Raw genomic sequence first — 20,002 nt, forward strand, 5'->3', positions numbered from 1 at the left:
TTTTAAATCTTCAAATGTTTTAGAAGAAATGTTCACAAGACTTTATTTTTTAATGAGATTTATTTTAAAATATACTACATTTGCATACAATACAATACAATACATGCATCCTGCTAAAATGACACTGTAGGTTTGATAAAATATTGTCAAAAAGGATCTGCATTAAATGAAAACTTTGATTTTAAAGCATTTGTGTTTTTTCTCCACTCATATGAATAGATTTCTGGTGGCATATAGATATAGTACCATGACGTACATGATGCATGAACTCAGCCAGTTTCAAACATGCACACTAACAGGGTGTGTTACAGCTCCACGTGAATACATCTAGTGTAGACCTGTCCGGGCTTGTCTGTAGTAATATAAGCTATCACATGAGAGATTACATCATGAGAGAAACAAAGCTTTACAGTAGTATTACAACACTGCAGTAATTTATTGTGATATTCAGGGATTACACTTTACAACAAATAGTATAGCATCCATAACTATTAATCTAATTCCTTAGCTAAAATATTAACATCAAGTAGTTTTAAAGCTGTCTAAACCAGCTACGGAAGCTTTGGAAACTCCATTAATGCAGGAAAGGTTACTGATGGTCAATCTTAGGAACCTCGGCTGTGGCAGATGATGTTGTATGGCTTAGGAGAGCGGACCACACTAACAATCCCATTCATGTCTGGCTGCGGCTCACCAGGCGGCCAGGAGAAACGAATCCGCTGTAAGAGAGAAGTGACGAAGAGGAAGAGCTCCATCTTAGCTAGAGTCTCCCCGAGACATACCCTCGGACCTGATAAATAGAGATAAAACACAATGGGTTTTAACCTAGCTTTGCTCTTGGGGCTACTGGTATCGTAGTCACAGGTGACTCACCCAAGGAGAAAGGGAGGAAAGACTCTGGTTTGAAGAATTGTCCATTATCATCTAAGAAATTCTCTGGGTTAAAAGTGTCTGGATACTTCCAGTGCTCCTTATCACTTAAAATTGCTGTCAAGTTAGTCAGTATCTCGGTGCCCTAGAAAGATGATGTTTGTTAGTGGAACAATTTCAATCAAGAAAAACAACACATCCAGGCTCCATTCATTACCTTGGGAATGTCGTATCCTCTTAGTTTTGCGGGCTGAGTTGTTTCATGAATCACGCCAGATGGTACAATGTTGCCAAAGCGTTGAAACTCATGAACAGTGGCATTTGTGTACGGTAGTTTGTCACGGTCATCCATGCTGGGAGAACGGTCGTAACCCAGCACCTGAACAATCTCCTCATGACATCGCTCTGTAACGTCATTAATGTTCATGTGTGTACATTTCTCAGTGTTAAAACACAACAAGAAAGCAACTGGAAGGTTGACTTAATGAAACACTGTGGCGCTTTAAAAGCTTACTCTAACTCAAACAATGGAGTGTTTGGGATGGGGCTACCTGTGTGCTACAAGGAAAATCTGTATAAACCTAGTTGCGTTTACAAATTATGTAATATTTTTTTTCCAATTCAGCATTTCCATTTGGCAACTTAAAGCTCAAAACTTGTACTCTAGAGCTTTGAAGCAAAATAAAAAAAACAATATTACAGAGCAGAACTCTTCTTTGCGAAAAAACAACAACAACAACAGGGGAACCATGAACTTGCAACTGGTAAAATACACATTTGTGCATATGTAAGACTTGTTTTGTGCATCATTGCAAAATTGTTTTGCATTTGCAAGAAGGTTTGACATCAATAAGACCAAATGTCTTTGTGCATCTCAAAACCAATCATGACATACCAAGCCAAGTTTGAATATGCACAAATGAGATTCCAGAGCTGTGGAGGGGATCTTTAGTGAATAATGACTACAATTTTGTCTGTTTCTTAAACAAAGCAATTGCCTTTGATAGAAGACAGAATTAAAATGTAGAAAACCCTTAAAATGCATGCAAAAAGAACAGAACAGAAAACTTTACTTATCACCTTTATATCTACATTTATGCACTTGGCAGATGCTAATATCCAAAGCGAATTACAGAGCATGCAAGATATACATTTATCAGTTCATGCATTCCCGTTAACATGCAGTGTTAATCCTAAGTACCTTGTACATCTGGGTTTTGTGCCAAGTAGATGAGCCCCCATCTGATGGTGGTCGATGTGGTGTCGGTTCCAGCAAGGAACAAATCAGCTACTGACATAATCATGTTCTCCTCGTGAAACGTGGAGTCCTCGTTGGACTTTTGCTGCTCCAAGGAAAACAGAAAGCATTTCAATTGATCCATGCATATTTAGTTATCTAGCAGCCTACCGTGATTTCACCTTGCAGGATATTGTTGGTCCTGGAACAAAATTAGAAATGGAATTGGGGCTTGAAGCACCTTCAAATTTAAGGGGTAGTTCGTAACAAAAGATGTTCATCCAAGAACATGTGTTACTTGGCGAAATCGCTGCCACCTTTCCAAATAGTAACTACCATTAAATACACTGCTCAAAAAAATAAAGGGAACACTTTTTAATCAGAGAATAGCATCAAGTCAGTTAAACTCCTGGGATATTGATCTGGTCAGTTAAGTAACAGAGGGGGTTGGTAATCAGTTTCAGCTGCTTTAGTGTTAATGAAATTAACAGCAGGTGCACTAGATGGGCAAAAGTGAGACAACCCCCAAAACAGGAATGGTTTTACAGGTGGAGGCCACTGACATTTTTTCCCTACTCATCTTTTTGGACTGTTTTTCACCAGTTTTGCATTTGGCTAGGGTCAGTGTCACTACTGGTAGCATGAGGCGATACCTGGACCCTACAGAGGTTGCGCAGACAGTCCAGCTCCTTCAGGATGGCTCATCAATACGTGCCATTGCCAGAAGGTTTGCTGTGTCTCCCAGCACAGTCTCAAGAGCATGGAGGAGATTCCAGGAAGACAGACAGCTACTCTAGGAGAGCTGGACAGGGCCGTAGAAGGTCCTTAACCCATCAGCAGGACCGGTATCTGCTCCTTTGTGCGAGGATGAACATGATGAGCACTGCCAGAGCCCTACAAAATGACCTCCAGCAGGCCACTGGTGTGAATGTCTCTGACCAAACAATCAGAAACAGACTTCATGAGGGTGGTCTGAGGGCCCGACATCCTCTAGTGGGCCCTGTGCTCACTGCCCAGCACCAGGGAGCTCGATTGGCATTTCCCATTGAACACCAGAATTGGCAGGTCCGCCACTGGTGCCCTGTGGTTTTCACAAATGAGAGCAGGTTCACCCTGAGCACGTGACAGACAGGAAAGGGTCTGGAGAAGCCGTGGAGAATGTTATGCTGCCTGTAACATCGTTCAGCATGACCGGTTTGGTGGTGGGTCAGTGATGGTCTGGGGAGGCATATCCATGGAGGGACGCACAGACCTCTGCAGGCTAGACAATGGCACCCTGACTGCCATTAGGTATCGGGATGAAATCCTTGGATCCATTGTCAGACCCTATGCTGGTGCAGTGGGTCCTGGGTTCCTCCTGGTGCACAACAATGCCCGGCCTCATGTGGCGAGAGCATGCAGGCAGTTCCTGGAGGATGAAGGAATGATACCATTGAAGGGCCACCACGCTCACCTGACCTACATCCAATAGAACACCTCTGGGACATTGTGTTTCGGTCCATCTGACATCACCTGGTTGCACCTCAGACTGTCCAGGAGCTCAGTGATGCGCTGGTCCAGATCTGGGAGGAAATACCCCAGGACACCATCCGTCGTCTCATTAGGAGCATGCCCCGACGTTGTCAGGCATGCATACAAGCACGTGGGGGCCATACAAACTACTGAGTACCATTTTGAGTTGCTGCAATGAAATTTCAGCAAAATTGACAAGCCTGCTGCATCATTTTTTCACATAGATTTCCGGGGTGTCTTTGAATTCAATCCTCTGTAGGTTGATCATTTTCATTTCCATCAATAGATGTGGCATCCTTTCGTTCATAACACATTACCCAGTCCATATTAGTATAGATATCCAGCATGATATTTTTCCCCATTGAGATCTGATGTGTTTTCAAAGTGTTCCTTTAATTTTTTTGAGCAGTGTAGTTTCTAGAATGGTTGGTTGTGATGATCTCACTTTCTCAATCTCCAGCAGGTAGGCATCAATGAAGTCTCGTGGACTGTCTGGGTCCAGAGTTTCTCGGTGTGCTTTGATTGATTCCCTGAAGAAACCCTTCAACTCTTCGCCGTTCTGATAGATTTTCTGGTGTGGCCCTGGGAAATGTTTGATGATGGGAAGCAAGTTAAACACCTGGAAAAGAAAAAGGCTACAGATAACTATTCGGCATTAACAGCAGAAGTTTAGTTTCAACCTGCTCCTAAACACCTGCCTAGAAGTTACTTCCAATTCTGAAGACATTTTCTGCATCCTAAATTACATTCTCTCAGAGTAGATACTTCTTATGAGTACTTCTTATGATTTTACTTTTTAGCTAAATTCTTGTAGGGCTGAGCAAATATGGGCAGAACTCTTTACTACCCTAGTACTTCAGAAATCCTTTTAAAGGCATACATGTGAATTAAACGTGGCCCAATGGCCTTCATCATCACAGTATGCTAATGCCTATCTAGTGCAAGGGGATTTCATCAATATGCTGATGGTGGACTGTTGGGATACTCCAAGCACAGGATGGTTCTGTCGGGAGTCATTTGCACCTCAGTGCCTTTTGTTCTTTTGTTCTGATTATTGGTTCAAAATAGCAGCGTAAGCTTCCAGCCTTACGAAGGTGGACCTCCAGGATCAGGATTGGACATCTCTGGTCAAGTAGTTCCCTTTGTGGCATACAGCCTTATTCGACAAACAAATTGTTTGTTGATGGTTTTAACGAGCAAATACACAAAATTGGAGACCACCTTGACGTAGGTAGTGTTGGTGATGAAAATGACAGCCATTTACACCAAAAAAGCAACAGGAGCACTTACTTTCAGAAAGCTGAGGTTTTGATGTGGCACAAATGTGACCACTGGTAAGGTTTAGCACATTATTGCTAAAGATTAACGATGCAATGTGTTGACAACCTATGGGAATGCAGATAGTAGAGCAAGATCCGGTTGGATACTGGGACAGTTAAGCAAAAAATGTTTTTAACACTAGATCATACCTCCCCAACAAGTGACCCTGTATGATTGATGTTCTCCTTCAGGATTTCCAGAAGGTATGCAAAACGTTTGTTATCGTAGTCAAACCGATCCCCAAAGACGATGGAACAGATAATGTTGGAAACAGCATTCTGTATTGGATGTTGGGGGTCGAAAGGCTTGCCTTCAACAAAGAAAACCTTGTGTGAGTTTTTGGCAAGGAGTATTTTAATTGTTTAAAGAGAAACTCCACATGTTGGAATTATAGCTGGTTTGCTGAATAACACATTTGTTTTAAATGACATTTGAAGCTAACCTGAATACTAAGGCACAATGGGACTATGCACGTCAAATGTTTTGGCTAAGAATTCATGTTCACATATTGCGTAAAGGAGCATGTTTAAAGTTTGTTTAGAACTTGACTCAAGTACGAGGTGGGACATGACAGAGTACAGCACCTCTAAACATTGAAAACATTCACAGATTAAAATCCTCAATAACCTTCTGATTTGAGCATTTCAGAAAGCAGGTAACTGCTTTCCTCTGTCACGCGTTCCTCCACAGATTTCTTTCCCAGGCCAAAGTTTCTGAGCGTGTGCAGAGCAAACCGTCTCTGCTGCCTCCAGGTGTGACCAAATGTGACCAATATTATGCCTGATGGAAAGAGAACAGACCTTCAGAGTTACGAGGAAATACACAGACAAGTTGAACAAAGAAAGACAGACAACTTAAACAGATGCATAGGTCTACCAGCCCCAAACATCTTGACCAAGACCATGTTGACCTCGGCCTCATTGGCTGGTAGACTCCCAGGACTGCTTGAGGCCCAGATCCAAACCAAGACCACATTTATGCAGTCTTGAGAGGTTTCAAGTATCAACTTCACTGGCTGGTTGCTCCACTAATCAAGACTAGCTTCAGAAGACTATAAAAACCACGTAAGAAACTTTTAGCTTCATTTTCCAGCAGGGCTAGTTATGGCAACTATCAACAATTATTTCCCTTTTTCCATTTCATCAAAACTTGGATGTACAGTACTAGTACCCTACAATTAATACAATGTATTACTGACCATATCCATTACTGATCCAGTTTGGAAGTGGTAGAGGTGGCCTTCCTGAAAAAGATGAAGCATTTTGGACCAGGGCTTCTTTCGTGACCTGGATTGTATTGAGGAGTATCGCTGGCTTCCTCCCGAGATAAAAAGTGCTCATCTCTCCATACTGAGGCATCTACTCAGAGAAGATTTCACAGCACTTCAACACAACTTAAGTGGTTTAGACATCATCTCACTTGCGAGCGAAGTCAACATAGCAGCACAAGGAGAACATAAGATACCTTTGCACAAAAAACAAAGTCTCTATACAATAAGCTCAAAGCAATGACTCACTGATCTCAGAAACTCCATTGGGTTCTTCAGAAAATATGGTATGTTACCCACAAAAGGTAGAGGTCTGGGACCAGGAGGAGTTCGACCTCGGTAGGAATTAATCCTGATGATCTCGAACAGAACCAGAAAGATCAAGCCCAGAAACAGAGCCAGGCCTACAGAGGCCAGGTCTAACTTCATGAGAGTCGCCCACATGCTTGCTTTCAAGACGAACACAAGAGCAGTGGACGACTATGGGCTTTATAAACAGAGCGAAAGAGGGTGGAGACAGTGGGAGAGTTTGAAAAGCTGTTAACCCTTTCAGCTGTGTTAGTATTACTGATTAGATGAATACAGCTATGATACATGCATCTTAATACATCACTGTGGGCTTTATAAACAGAGCGAAAGAGGGTGGAGACAGTGAGAGAGTAAGTTTGACATGCCAGCTCATGCTTGTGAAATAGTTATATTAGTTATTACTGTTAATGCTGCAAGGTTCTAAACAATCAAGATATGAAGAAGATCATACTTCTGCAAAACACTAATTTTCCCTTTATAAACATACTAGCTAGATCTAAGGGAAGAAGTTAATTCACTGCAAAGTGGGGCAAGTTTAGTAAATAACTGACTAGCTCAAAGCTCTCTACATGCCAGTTGAAACGGACAAGTCCACACCCTAATCTCTTCTTTGTTATTGATTAGGCAAAAGGTCTGGAAAGGGGTGTAACGGTGACAGTAAAATTATAGCAAAGGTAAAGCATGAGTTTAGTGTTCAGATTGTTGCAAAGTCATGCAATATCATTTTATACATTATGAAGCATTAAAAAAAAGATCCTACTAAAAAATATATAGAAAATAAAAGGCAACACAGCAGCATGTTGTTTTGCTTTTTCTTTATTTATTTTTTTTGGTCTTTTCTTGTTTTTTTTCTGCTCTTTTTTGTCTGTTTTCTTGGTTTGCTATAGGGAAGATTTTGGCACTACATAATTGTCTTATTGGGTCGTTATGTTTGATTTTCCTATCTAAAGCCTTTGTCCTTATGCAAGCAAAATAGGAATACGGCTAATAAAAATAAAGTGAATACATTTGAAATCCTTATTTTACACATAAAATAAAAACACTTTTTTGGACCCCTCCAAAAATAGGGGTATTAAAATATTTGACATTTTGTATCACAAATCAATGTGATGAAACACACAGAAATAAAAGGAAAATAAAACATAAAAACTGTACAAAAATGATAAAATCCATTTTAAAAAGTTTCCAAATGATGCAAAGTTAGTCTTTTTTCTATAAGGACCTTGGGCATTGGTTTACAAAGTAAAGTGTCATTTCTTCTGCTGAATGTAGTTGAGATTGCCGTGTCGGCCGTGTTGAATAAGTGGGTAATGTTGATTTGCCACCACTGAACCTGCAAGAGGAGAAGAAATGTGCAGTTATGAACAGACACTTTTCCTGATTTCTCAGTGTAAAAACTATCAAGAAGAATGAATATTCAGAGTTAACCAGATGTCTATGGATAACATCAGTTTGTAGACATCAAATAATTACAACAACACAAATAACATAAACAGCAATGTCCTGAAAACATATCCAGATCATAATCAAAAATAAGTCAATTAAATACTATTCTACCTAAAGAGAATGAAGTCAACTTTTACCAACATTATAGTCACCATGAAATCAAAATTAACAATTCTTATTTCTTTATGGAAGATTGCTGTATTTATTCGTGCACATCTTTTTTTTAATGTATTTTTTTTTATTCATGTCTCTCGTAAACTTTCCATCTCTCTTGCAGTGACATCTCTTCTCTTCTCTGATGACGAGGGCGGGGCAACATGTCACTCACATGAGCTCCACCAATAGCAAACCACAACCATCCATCAACTCCCCAAGCACTCAGTTCCCCTACATTTGTTCGTTCGAGAAGCCGTTTCACTAGGATATATATGTCACAATCGGGAAGAAAAGACTATCACAAAATCCGTTTCCATTTCTTGATGACTTTATTTTAAATGATTTTGTATTGTGACATTAAGACAATGCAGGACTACTCTAAAATAATTAAACATAATAAAAAGGCAACACATCATGTTGGTTTGCGGTTTCTTTTTTTTTTTTTTTTTTGTCTTTCTTGGTTTGCTATAGGAAACGTCTTTGGCACATCATAATTGACTTATTGGATCGCTATGTTTAATTTGCCTAGCTAAAAATAAATAAATAAACAAAAATATATGCAAACATGTTTCATGTTGACAGAAATTGAAAATTCCATGGTTACTTTGGACATAAAATACAGACATATGCATAAAGTTTGAATGTTTTATCCTCAACGTGTCCCACAAACAGAAGAGAACAGGTACCTTGTGAGATGAAGGGTTTGTTGGGCTGCTGCATGTAGGGCGGCAGACGGTAGGGCATGAAGGATGGAGACAGGGAATACGGAGCAGCACCGCCGTGCTCCCAGGATCGAGAGCCTGGACTCACACCCCCAAACTGAGATGGGAAATTAGGATCTGAGATGGAGAGAGAGAGAACCATGAGCAAATGGCTCAGTAATAACAGAGATGAAAATAAACAACAGAAGACCTCAGAATCGTTAAACTGTCACTCAACCACTATGAAACCACAAGCTTTCATTGCAACCTTCTTTATTGAAACTAGTCTTAAACTAGTAATAGCTTGGTCTGTTTGTGAGTAATAGACATCATTATGCCATTAAATGTGCCTTGAATGCTCGGAAAACCAAGGTTTCATTAGACTGTGGTTTCAAAGCGTTAAAGGGTCCAGGGACTAGTTTTTAACTAGTTTCCAGTGCTCGGTCTAACAGATGTGGAGTCACCCGTGCACCCAATACACCTGTGAGGCTTACCTGAGCTCACCAACACCACCTGCTCTCAATAAACAGACACCAAACTCATTTCACTGATCCATCAAATCAGAGCTAATAGTCATACTGGATGAGCGTACTTAAGGTTACGATACTACTGGTTAATAAGTGAAAAATTCAGCGTCTTATCTGTCCTATCTGTACATTTTGCGTATGAAATATTTCCTTGACATTTTACCTAGTCATTGCATTATGATTACATGTTAGAAAATAATTTACAACAATTAAATTTTTTCCAATTTTATAAAAAGTTTCTAAACTGTACCAACAGAATGAACATCCCTTATCAATACTTTATCATTTTTCCTTATGTTTATTTAGTGAATAGTTCTTACTAAAATTACCTAGATTATTTATTAATTATGAAATAAAAATGTGTTATCAGTTATCAGTTTTATTAGTTAAATAAATAAATAAAATCTTATAATATTATGAATAAGATTAATATGCAAATATTTACAGTTGTATCTTGCAAATGTATTTTACAATTTAAATAATTATTTCGATTTGCATTACAGTAAAGAAAACTTGATTCTGTTTTATTACAGTAGGGTACTAATTAGGTGTTATGTGCTTAATTGACATGAAAATGTCACAATGTAAAAAAGGGTCCAAAAAGTAGGCTTAATTTTCTTTTTCTTTTTGTCCTTTTGATTGTGAGGATGAAATATTATAGTCACACATTTTGATGACAGATTAGAAAAACAAAATGATTTATTTCTTTAGAATAATTTTGCACTGACTGTGTACTATAAATAATACCACGGACAATTGCCAATAAAGTAAAAAAAATACATGAGTAATATGACGCCTGTAATATGACTATTCAATTTCATAAAACCTTTAGAGGAAAAATATGAGGAAAAATGTGGGAAAAAATTAACACACAGACAGCAGCTCTATTCCAAAACTTAGCGAGCTGCCTACATATGATTTGAGGGATTATTAAAATTACACAATCATATTGCATACATTGTAGAGTTAACAATCTCAGAATGCACTATGAATTTACTACGCATATGATTATTCTAAATGTTTTTATTTATTTATCTAAAGCACTTTGAATTACCATTGTGTATGAGATGTGCTATGAAAAATAAACTTACCTTGCCTATGCTGAGTGAAAAAATACATCAAAGCAGAACTTCAAATTAAAGTTAAAAATGATAGCGATTATATTAAAAATAGACAATTTACCCAATGTTACGTGTTATTTATTTCGATAATTATTATATTAAATATTGTCCGCTTAAAGGTGCTCTAAACGATGTTGGGTGATGTCACTTCTTGTTGACGTTCGAAAGTATTGTCAAAGAAAACGGAGGCTAGCTCGACCCTCCCTTCTCCTCATCCCGTCCCCTCCCCCTCCCTTCCATGCTTCCTGAAACAGTCATGAACGCGCATTTCTTAAATGTGTGTCGGCCATATCAAAATTCAAGAGAATATAATTCTAACGTTAGTCGTTGTCTAGGACATCTCTCCTCTAGCTAACTTCCCTCTTCATGTTTCTCTCTCCTCCACTCCCCACACCCCCCTTCATGTGCACGCGCACTAACCACCCAACCCCCACCCCCAAATCATTCTTGTCGGTTATTGGCTGGAACACTGTTTGGTATGTTTCGTGGTCCAGGCTGGGCCAGTTTGTTTTTGTTGCCGTTTGTGGAGCCTGGGCTGTCTACAGAGACCGCGTTTCTTTACAGTGTGTTCAGGGGACAGGCAGCTAGCGGATAGTGAGGAGATGTTTGCTGTGTGTGACAAAAAATGTTTTGGCCTAAAAAACGCGTGACATTGCTTAGAGCAACTCTAAGGCTGTTTATAGCGTAAACTGATGATCTATACACAGTTATTGAACTGAACTGAATCAACACTAAACTGACTTCAGCTGAACAATGACATTTGACTTTTTCACAGCAGAATTTGTCTCATATTTGATGAAGTTTGCATCATTGATTCTGTTATTTTGAAACTAGCATGTTTGTATTCATGCTGCCGACACATACTGTGAGAACCACGTGTGTGTACCTGTCTTGTTTACAGTGCCATTTCCCACCAGTGGCCCCGGATTGAGATGGTGATTGTGCCAGGGGTGCCCCCTTTCTCTGCCCGGGCCGCCCACTCCACCAGCCACCCGTCCCGCCGATGGCTGAGCGAAGATGATGCTGGGGTCGTTCAGGTTCATGGGTGCGGGATTCACCGGCTGCCCGTTCCCGCCGCCTCCTCGGACGGCAAACTTCAGGCCCGGAGAGGACGGGTGGCCGGAGGCCGTGGGCGCCCCGGAGCCCTGGATGAGAGGGCCGTGGATGGGCCAGGAGCCCGAGGTCAGGGGCGAGTGAGCCTGCTGGGGGTGAGCGGGCAGAAGGCCCAGTGCAGAGAGCCCGGCGTGGTACTGGCCCGGGTGGGAGTGTGGAAAGCTGAAGATGGGAAGCTGGACCTGGGGAAGCTGCTGCTGCTGCTGCTGGGTTTGGGAGGGTTTGGACAGGCCAGAGGAGGTAGAGGAGGAGGAGGAAGGCTTGCTGTTCTGTGGAGAGACCGACCCCTGGCTGTATGGAGACGGCTGAGGAGAGTACGGAGGAGTCTGACGCGCATCAGACTGGGTGGAAACACACAGAGAAAAAGATTCAAGGGTCAGTCTGCACAAAAATGATAATGAAAGAATAAAAATAAATGTGCTGTTGTTGGGTGATACTGAAAATGTGTTATACATTTACAATGATTTGTATACCCTTTTAAAACCAGTATCATGCTAATATCAATGTACCATCATAGTAGTAAGTCATTATGTTTAAGTAGTGTAAAAGTTTCTGAAAACTGTGCCAGGATGTTTAATTCATGCCCTTATTTCAAGAAAATGAATTACTAAAAAAAAAAATTATTTATTAATTATATTAGAATTGTATCTCACACACATACAGTGTATACAAGTGCAATTTTTTTTTAGTAATTTTCACATAGAAAATGTCTATTTTTTTTATCGAAAATTTTTTAATAATTATTAATTAAATATATATAATAATTATAAATAATAATATAAATAATATATTAAATATAAACATTATTATATTATATTAAATATGAATTATTATATAAATAATATTTAAATATAAACTAAAGAATTATATATTATAAAAAATATTTTTGTGAGAAGTAATTTCTAAAAATAATTATATTAAGTCATTATAATTATAGATAAATAATATAGTATAAATATAACTAAATACAAACTTTAAAAAAAATATGTTTAAAAAGTATTTAAGTGAATTAAATTAAGTGAAGCTACTTGGAAACAATGGATATTGAAGGAGATGTATTTATAATCCCTTCTCTTGTATTATATAATGAATTGGAAAATTATAGTTTTCTTAAAACCAGTGTCTCTATTCGGATATTTCTGTTTCTGACCCATATCAGTGTTTACTCATTTAGCCCCCCTTCCAGAGAATATTAACCTGTTTTGTAATCAATTAATTTGCTCATACAACCAAACTATTCAAGAGTCTAGAGATATTTCATAGAAACAGAATGGTCAGTTTGAACTTAATTCCTATTCACTCTATTCTGCTGTTTTCATGATAGCTTGTAAAGACAACTGTATGTAACTTCATTAAGGTCCATAACACACTCCATGTATCCACTAACGCATATGCAAACTAAGCATGTGTAATTCTTTTTAGGGTTTAAAGCAACATTGATCACTATATGTTAAACTTTGACTGTGCATCGTGTGTATACGTTTTTTTTCAGTGCTCTGTGCTCTTCTGTTCCAGTGAATTCCTGATAAAAACTCAACCTTCGCCTATATCTAATTGAGCTTGCAGCAGTTCTTTTATTATTATTAGAGGCATGTGACCATGCGCAAGGAATCTAGTACAGGAGAGTTCAAAATTAGGTCAATTCGAAGAGTCATTCAAAAGGCTATAGTTAAAGTTACCCTGTGCTGAAAATCAAGCTTTTAATGCTGTTTATATGACTCTGTAGTGTTTTTAATATGATTTAAGACAAAGCATGTGTAAATTCATAAGTCGACACCATTGCTGAGTATTTTCTCCTTAAAACTGCAGTGAACTAAAGACAGTCTCAAAAACACGCTTTGAAATCGCTGGTGTTTCTGACGTCACAAACTACCTTGTAACCAATCAGGTCAACGTGTGATCGCCAACGAGTGGATCTCTGAGCTGAGTGAGTGAGTGGAGGCGGGGCTCATTTGCATATTCATAGAACCACGTATGCTAAACGAGGCTAGGGTGTCGAGTTACATTCAAGCTATTTTAAGATATGAACAATTTTATTTCAAGGCAAAACGTTTAAATATGTCAGTTTTAAGGGATAAAAATATTGACTAAAAAAATTCTCTCTATATCGCCCAACCACAGCTGCCAGTAAAGGGTTTTGTTGACGGAAGTGAATCAATCAAAACTAACTTTAGCTGGACAATAAGTTTATTCTAGAGATGTTGTAAAACCAAAACAATCTCTGTTATTTTAATTTCCTATTATCACTGTAAAGCTGTTTTGAAACAATCTATATTGTTAAAAGCGCTATATAAATGAAGGTGACTTGACTTGACTCTTACACATTCAGAGGACTGCCTGTTCCTCCCGACCCGCTCCTGGCCTGAGGCACCTTGAGGAATGGGGATGGACTGAGAGCTCGCCAGGGCCCGGACCATGTGAGGGACTGGAAATAAACCAGAGTAATCACAGTCAAACTCTTTTATATGCTGCCCCCTACAGGCCACAGACCGTGTCAAGACTGAGTTACAAAATCAACAATAATGATACAACATAAAACTCAATATAAATGTCTTATGCAAAATGTAAAAAAAATGTTGTCTATTTATCCAATAATTTTTTATATTTTTTATTATTTATTATAAATATTTATTTATTTAATATATTTATGAACTATAGTGGTTAATTATTAATAATGAAAGGTAATTATTAAAAATAATTAGATTATGTATTGATTAATTATAAATATATAATATTAATATAAATAAATAATTTATATTAAATGTATATTTATTTATAAAAAATACAGTACAAATAGTTTTTAAATGTATATTTATTTACTGAATTTTAGTGTATCACACATTTTAAATCTACTTGGAAAAAAATGACAGATTAAATAAAAAAAATAAAATTTAAATGTATAATATTTATTATTTTTTAACAAATATATTCATGAAATATATAGTGTATATAAGTCTATTTTTAGTAATTTTCAAAAAATAAAAAAATTATAACTCATATGGTATGTATAGTATAAATGTATAAAAATAATTATATTTAATAATAATAATAATATTGTAAATAAAAAAATATAGTTTAAACAATTAAAAAATCTATTCATTAAAAATAATCATGAAAAAGGATTTTAAAAGTAAAAAAAGTGTCAAATAATCTTAATTTTAAGATTAATATTTACCTTTTTTTTTTTTTAACAATTATTTTCATTTACTTATAAATATGTATTATATTAAATTATTTTATTAAATATATTCATGAACTGTTTGGGCTCATGAAAATGCTCTAGAGAGGCTGAATAAATTAATAAATAAACAAACAGAATAAATAATTTTCAAATTAAATAAATAAATAAAATATGAAATGTAGTTCAGCTGTACCTGGTCCGGGCGCTCCTCTCTGACGGAGGTGTTTGTAATCGGGACAGTCTCTCCTAACGTGACCCATATCGCCACACTGAAAACAGCGTCTTTCTCTGGGCTCTCGGTCCTCCTCCCTGATCTCCTCATCTCGCTCGTTCTCCTTTTTCTTCATTCTGAAAACAAAAAAGACAAACTAAGCACTTTGCATCCTGTGCTTTAAAAAGTAATAGTTTCTGCAGCATATGTGAACAGGGCACCTGCGCCTCTTCGGGCAGTCCTTCATATAGTGACCGATCTTCCCACAGATCCGACAGCAACGGTCATTAGGAGCCAATTCACCGTCTGTCAGAACCTTTGAGTCAAAGAAGTAATCCTGAAAGAGGGATAAAGAGGGTCTGAACGTGTACAGAAGGAGAGGTATGAACTTAACGTTAAAGGGGTGGTATAATGCCCTTTTCACAAGATGTAAAATAAGTCTTTGATGTCTTCATGAGTGTGTATGTGAAGTTTTAGCTCAAAATACCCCACAGATATTTTTATATAGCATGTTAAAGTTGTTACTTTTTGAGGGTGAGCAAAAACATACCGTTTTGTCTGTTCCTTTAAATGCAAATGAGCTGCTGCTCCCAGCACAGAGGGCGGAGCTACAACCGTTTGTGTCCTTTTACCTCACGCACACATGCACTGAAAATTTCAAAAAATTTCAGGCTTTTTTGTTCAAACCAGAGTCAGAATGATGTCAACGGAGTCAATGATGGAGACTCAAGAAGAAGTGACAACATGTAGAAGCAACAGGACATTTCTGAATGGTTAGTTGATGAATTTAGGTAGCTTATGTATCTTCTAGTCATTGATTAGCATATTCTGTCTTGATAATCTATAAATCGTGCTCAGGGGGCGGCGTTTATGTAAATTCTAGGGTTGGTGATGTCACTAACCCGGGAGGAATGTCGTGTAGTCTCTTCCAGCCGTTTGTTGTAGTCCTTAAAGCCATTTCTTTAAAAGCAAATATCTCCCTTTGCTTTAAACTTTGAGCTTCGTAACTTTACAGATGTTGTTTATGATCAAACAGCAACATTACACACTAACTAAAGTTAGAAAAGTTAAATCATAATCAACCACCCCTTAAATAGCGCTCTGTAGGGACTGACAATCTGTTTTAATGGGACTCACGGGCTCTGTTCCACGCTGAGGGTAAAACGGGGTGCCAAACAGCTTCCTGCCGTTGATGAAGGCCTTCATGATGAAGTTCGTCACTGTGTGGAGAAAGCAAAGAGAACAAGTTGGACTCAATCAACCGTATATTTACCAGAACTGCACTTCAGAACGGGAAAAAAAGCTTAACGGTGTGGAACGGGAGACTTTGGCTTACTTTTGCGCGAGACACCAGCCCCGAGATTGTGATTCAAGTCAAAGGGATCTGTCAAAAATAAAATAGTTATGTAAAAACAGAACATATGACATTTCACCTTACCAGGGGTCATGCAACATGTTTGTCTTGTTAAAATTAAATATTGCAAAAAAAATCTGAAATCAAAATAAAAGTGTCACATTGAGAATTTTATATACATATATTCTCATTTTTAATTTAATATTTTTCTTTGTGTATTTAGTGGCAATTATTAAAAATAATATACATATATTTAATACAATTATTTAATATATATATATATATATATATTTAATTAACCAATTAATAAGTAAATTAAAAATCATAAATATAAATTATAAAACTATTTTTTTACTGCATTTTAGTGCATTACACATTTTATATCTACTTGGAAACTATGGATGGAACAACTATAAAATAAAATGTATTATGTTTCCTGTTTTAGCTTTCTAAAAATGTATTAATTCTTTAATTTAAAAAAAAAGTTTGAGAAAGCCAGCTCTAGAAAAGCGGAGTTAAATAAAGGAATGGATAAATAAACAGAATAAATGACGTCTTGAGCGTTTCAGAACAGAGTGAGAGCAAACGTTTTGAGTCATTGAGCACCGACGACGATGAGTTTCAAACCTTCGATTGCGATGCATTTGGACGTCCACTGCTTCTCAAAGGTGGTGAGGCGCTTGTGCTGGCGGATGGAGATGACGTGCTCTTTAAAATCAAACTCTTCTGTGTAGAAGCGCAGCAGGCCGAGCCACAGCTCCCCGACGGACTCCTGATTCTGGTGGAGCTCCGGGAGCCGCCGCCGCTGGACACGCGAAACACACACATTAACTCATGCATCTTAAGAAAAAGCATTGGGCTGCATTATTTGTTTACACAGCATCCAAGTGAATAAACGCTAAATCAAACAGGCAGAATGAAACCTCCTTGAGACACAAACAAACATGCATTATCAGAAAACATGCATTATATGCTCACCAGCTCATCAAGGTCATTGAAGAAGAAAGCGTTCCAGCCGTCCACCATCCTCTGAGGAACAGTGTTCCCATCAAATATCTGCAGAAGAAACACGACTCGAGCTGAACAGAACCATTCTAGTTACAGAGATATTACGGTAACGCTTTACAATAAGGTTCGTTATTAATTGACAGTTAACTACCTTAGTTAGCATTAACTAAGAATGAACAATACTTCTACAGCGTTTATTAATCTTAGTTGATATTAATTTCAGCATTTACTAATGCATTATTAAAATCAAAGGTTGTATTTGTTAACATTAGTTAATGCACTGTGAACTATAATGAACAGCTGTATTTTTATTAACTAACATTAACAAAGATGAATAAATACTGTAACAAATGTATTGCTCTTTGTTAGTTCATGTTTATTAATACATTATCTAATGAAGCTTATTGTAAAGTGTTACCGATAATTCTTAGCAACACAATCTTTTACTCACTTCCAAAAAAAGCCATGTCATTATGGATTTTTGGACATTGTATAATAATAGCACTATCGCTAATGGTACTAATGTTACCTCTTGTAACACAGGGATGACTGGTGGTTGTCTCTGTTGTAGGAAATACAGCACCATGAGGATGTAAGCGTAGGAGGAGAGACTCCCTCTCGAGGCATCGCCAATGTCACAGCGCTGACAAACACACACATTTACACATTATTTCTAGTGTGCATGTATTCAATACTCTAGTACACAGTATTTTCCTATGCAATGACATTTAGTGAAGAGAGCAGTGATATGCTACATTTCATTTAAAAATAACAGCATTTTCTATTTCTCTATTATTAAATACACATAGTTGTATGACCTCTTATTAATTGAGAAACTACAATTAATTTGAAGCCATAAAATTAAATGTATAATTCATAGTAATAACTTGGCGGTTTCTTTTCATTCATTGGGCCCTATCTTGCACCCAGCACAACTGACTTTGTACACTGACGCATGTATCAATTCTATTTTGCACCCGCGTACAGTGGACTTTTCCCTCCACAGACGCACGTCGGTAAACTAGGAAATGCACTTGCGCTCCCGGGGGCGGTTCAGCGCAAAGAGGAGGCGTGTTCCAGTGCAAACGTTCCCTGATGCTATTTTGCAGTTTCAGAAAACAATTCCGCCACTGACCAGTAAAAACCTAGTCTAAAGTCAGTGGAGCAGAACTTGGTAACTTTTTTAACTTAATAAAACTGTCTAGAAATCATTTGGATGGTTAAACAACCTGTTCTGGTGATATTGGTGACTTTCCCCGCTCCCCCCAGCGTTCCCGGGCGGAAAACCAACCTTGCAACTTGGGGACTACCGTCCCGGCAAGATAGAAATTGGAAGTCTCGTGAGAAGCGAGAACGAGAGCGAAACACGAATTGCTTTACGACAAAATGTACATGTCAATGTTCTATGATAATGTGTATGATGTATTACCCACCTCGGTAGACATAGCTCCACACGATACAGTTGGCTTGCTCCGATCATAACAAACGCACATGAGCAGCGGTAGAGAGGTTGAGGAGGCCGCCGCAAGTGAGTTTTTACGACAGTGTTGTGAAATATACGCCCCACCACAGCTGTAGGGGGAGCTCGTGGGTAAAACATGCGACAACAAAAGGGAAAATCAGCGAAGAAGTGATTAGAGTTCGCTAGAGTTGCCGAGTTCTGCTTTAAGGGCGCATGCTTGGCCATAATCAATGTAGCGTGTGCACAACGCGCATGCACTTTGCTTATCTCATCTACACAGAAGCAGCAGTTCTCATTTTTAGAAAACCATACATTTTACAAGGAAAAATATGAACACACGAGGGAAATCATTGTTGTGTCCATGAAGATGTGAAAAAATAGGCATAAATCTAGCTTATACATTTAACCAAATTATTATACGCCTGCTTAACCGAAGCTAATTCCCGTCCCCATACAATATCACTTCTGTGTGTTTTACGGCCCTGACGAGAACGTCGGTCTCCTCGGCTGTGAACCGCTCCTGGCGCGCGCCTGGCAAATCCGCCGTTATAAAAGCAATGGAAAAAGCGCGTCTGCTCTTAAAGGGAATGTGAGATGACGCTCTGATTGGTTTATTTCACGTTACGCCCAAGCCACACCTATGAATAATCAAGCTACTTCAGACCAACTCATTTTAGATTTGCGTCGGGCGCAAGAGTCATTTATCCCGCCGGTATAATAGCAACAGCGCCAAGACCCGCCCACAAAGTTACTTGCGTTTCGTGCTTGATACATGCGTTTCAGATCGTTAAAATAGGGCCCTTTGACTTATACACTACCATTTCAATTCAAAGTATGGTAAAAGATGGTACGATTTTTTTTAATGTTTTCGAAAGAAGTCCCTTCTACTCATCAAGACTGCATTTATTTGATCAAAAATACATTAGAAACAGTAATTTTGTGAAATTTTGTTTTGAATATATTCGATCCTTCAGAAATCATTCTAATATGCCGATTTGCTGCTCAAGTAATATCAATGTTGAAAACAGTTGTGCTGCTTCATATTTTTGTGCAAAACCTGGTACTTTTTTAGGTTTATTAAATGAATATAAAGTTCAAAAATCTTTTGTAACAGAAAGAAAATCTCAGTAGTGTATAGTAAGTGTAAGAGTTTAATTAAACTAAGTTTTGAATAAATGTAATCAATTTAAAGGTGCCCTAGAATGTG

The 20,002-nt window shown here is 38.0% G+C and overlaps 2 protein-coding genes across 2 annotated transcripts in view; both read right to left on the reverse strand.

Moving 5' to 3' along the window:
- LOC307146129 (cytochrome P450 2B4-like) lies at nucleotides 1-6,799 on the reverse strand. The gene is made up of 9 exons (XM_079849981.1): nucleotides 6,456-6,799; nucleotides 6,138-6,297; nucleotides 5,567-5,719; nucleotides 5,089-5,249; nucleotides 4,065-4,238; nucleotides 2,072-2,213; nucleotides 1,088-1,275; nucleotides 874-1,015; nucleotides 1-790 (listed from the first exon to the last, which is right to left on the reverse strand). Exons 1-9 carry the CDS (start codon nucleotides 6,648-6,650, stop codon nucleotides 606-608), a joined length of 1,500 nt encoding a protein of 499 aa, XP_079706107.1. The 5' UTR covers nucleotides 6,651-6,799; the 3' UTR covers nucleotides 1-605.
- A 579-nt stretch (nucleotides 6,800-7,378) lies between these two features.
- The window catches only part of tut4 (terminal uridylyl transferase 4), a 40,837-nt gene continuing 28,213 nt past the window's right edge, over nucleotides 7,379-20,002 (reverse strand). The window contains exons 20-30 of the mRNA XM_079849940.1: nucleotides 17,863-17,976; nucleotides 17,304-17,381; nucleotides 16,953-17,130; nucleotides 16,308-16,355; nucleotides 16,109-16,191; nucleotides 15,193-15,308; nucleotides 14,954-15,108; nucleotides 13,901-14,004; nucleotides 11,353-11,920; nucleotides 8,804-8,956; nucleotides 7,379-7,848 (exon numbers count right to left, since the gene is read on the reverse strand). Of these exons, the coding sequence (XP_079706066.1) occupies nucleotides 7,766-7,848; nucleotides 8,804-8,956; nucleotides 11,353-11,920; nucleotides 13,901-14,004; nucleotides 14,954-15,108; nucleotides 15,193-15,308; nucleotides 16,109-16,191; nucleotides 16,308-16,355; nucleotides 16,953-17,130; nucleotides 17,304-17,381; nucleotides 17,863-17,976 (1,680 nt within the window). The 3' untranslated portion in view covers nucleotides 7,379-7,765. The remainder of the gene's footprint in view (nucleotides 7,849-8,803; nucleotides 8,957-11,352; nucleotides 11,921-13,900; nucleotides 14,005-14,953; nucleotides 15,109-15,192; nucleotides 15,309-16,108; nucleotides 16,192-16,307; nucleotides 16,356-16,952; nucleotides 17,131-17,303; nucleotides 17,382-17,862; nucleotides 17,977-20,002) is intronic.

Source organism: Squalius cephalus (assembly GCF_949319135.1).
Source record: "Squalius cephalus genome assembly, chromosome: 18".
In the NCBI taxonomy this organism is placed as follows: Eukaryota; Metazoa; Chordata; class Actinopteri; order Cypriniformes; family Leuciscidae; genus Squalius; species Squalius cephalus.

Excerpts from the sequence above, each read along its gene's own strand:
- LOC307146129 (XM_079849981.1), bottom strand. The coding sequence starts at position 6,650 with ATGTGGGCGACTCTCATGAAGTTAGACCTGGCCTCTGTAGGCCTGGCT. Across the intron at positions 2,214-4,064 it reads ACCTGCTGGAGATTGAGAAA|CAAAAGTCCAACGAGGACTC; the intron begins GTGAGATCATCA and ends TCCTTGGAGCAG. Across the intron at positions 1,016-1,087 it reads GAGGATACGACATTCCCAAG|GGCACCGAGATACTGACTAA; the intron begins GTAATGAATGGA and ends TCATCTTTCTAG.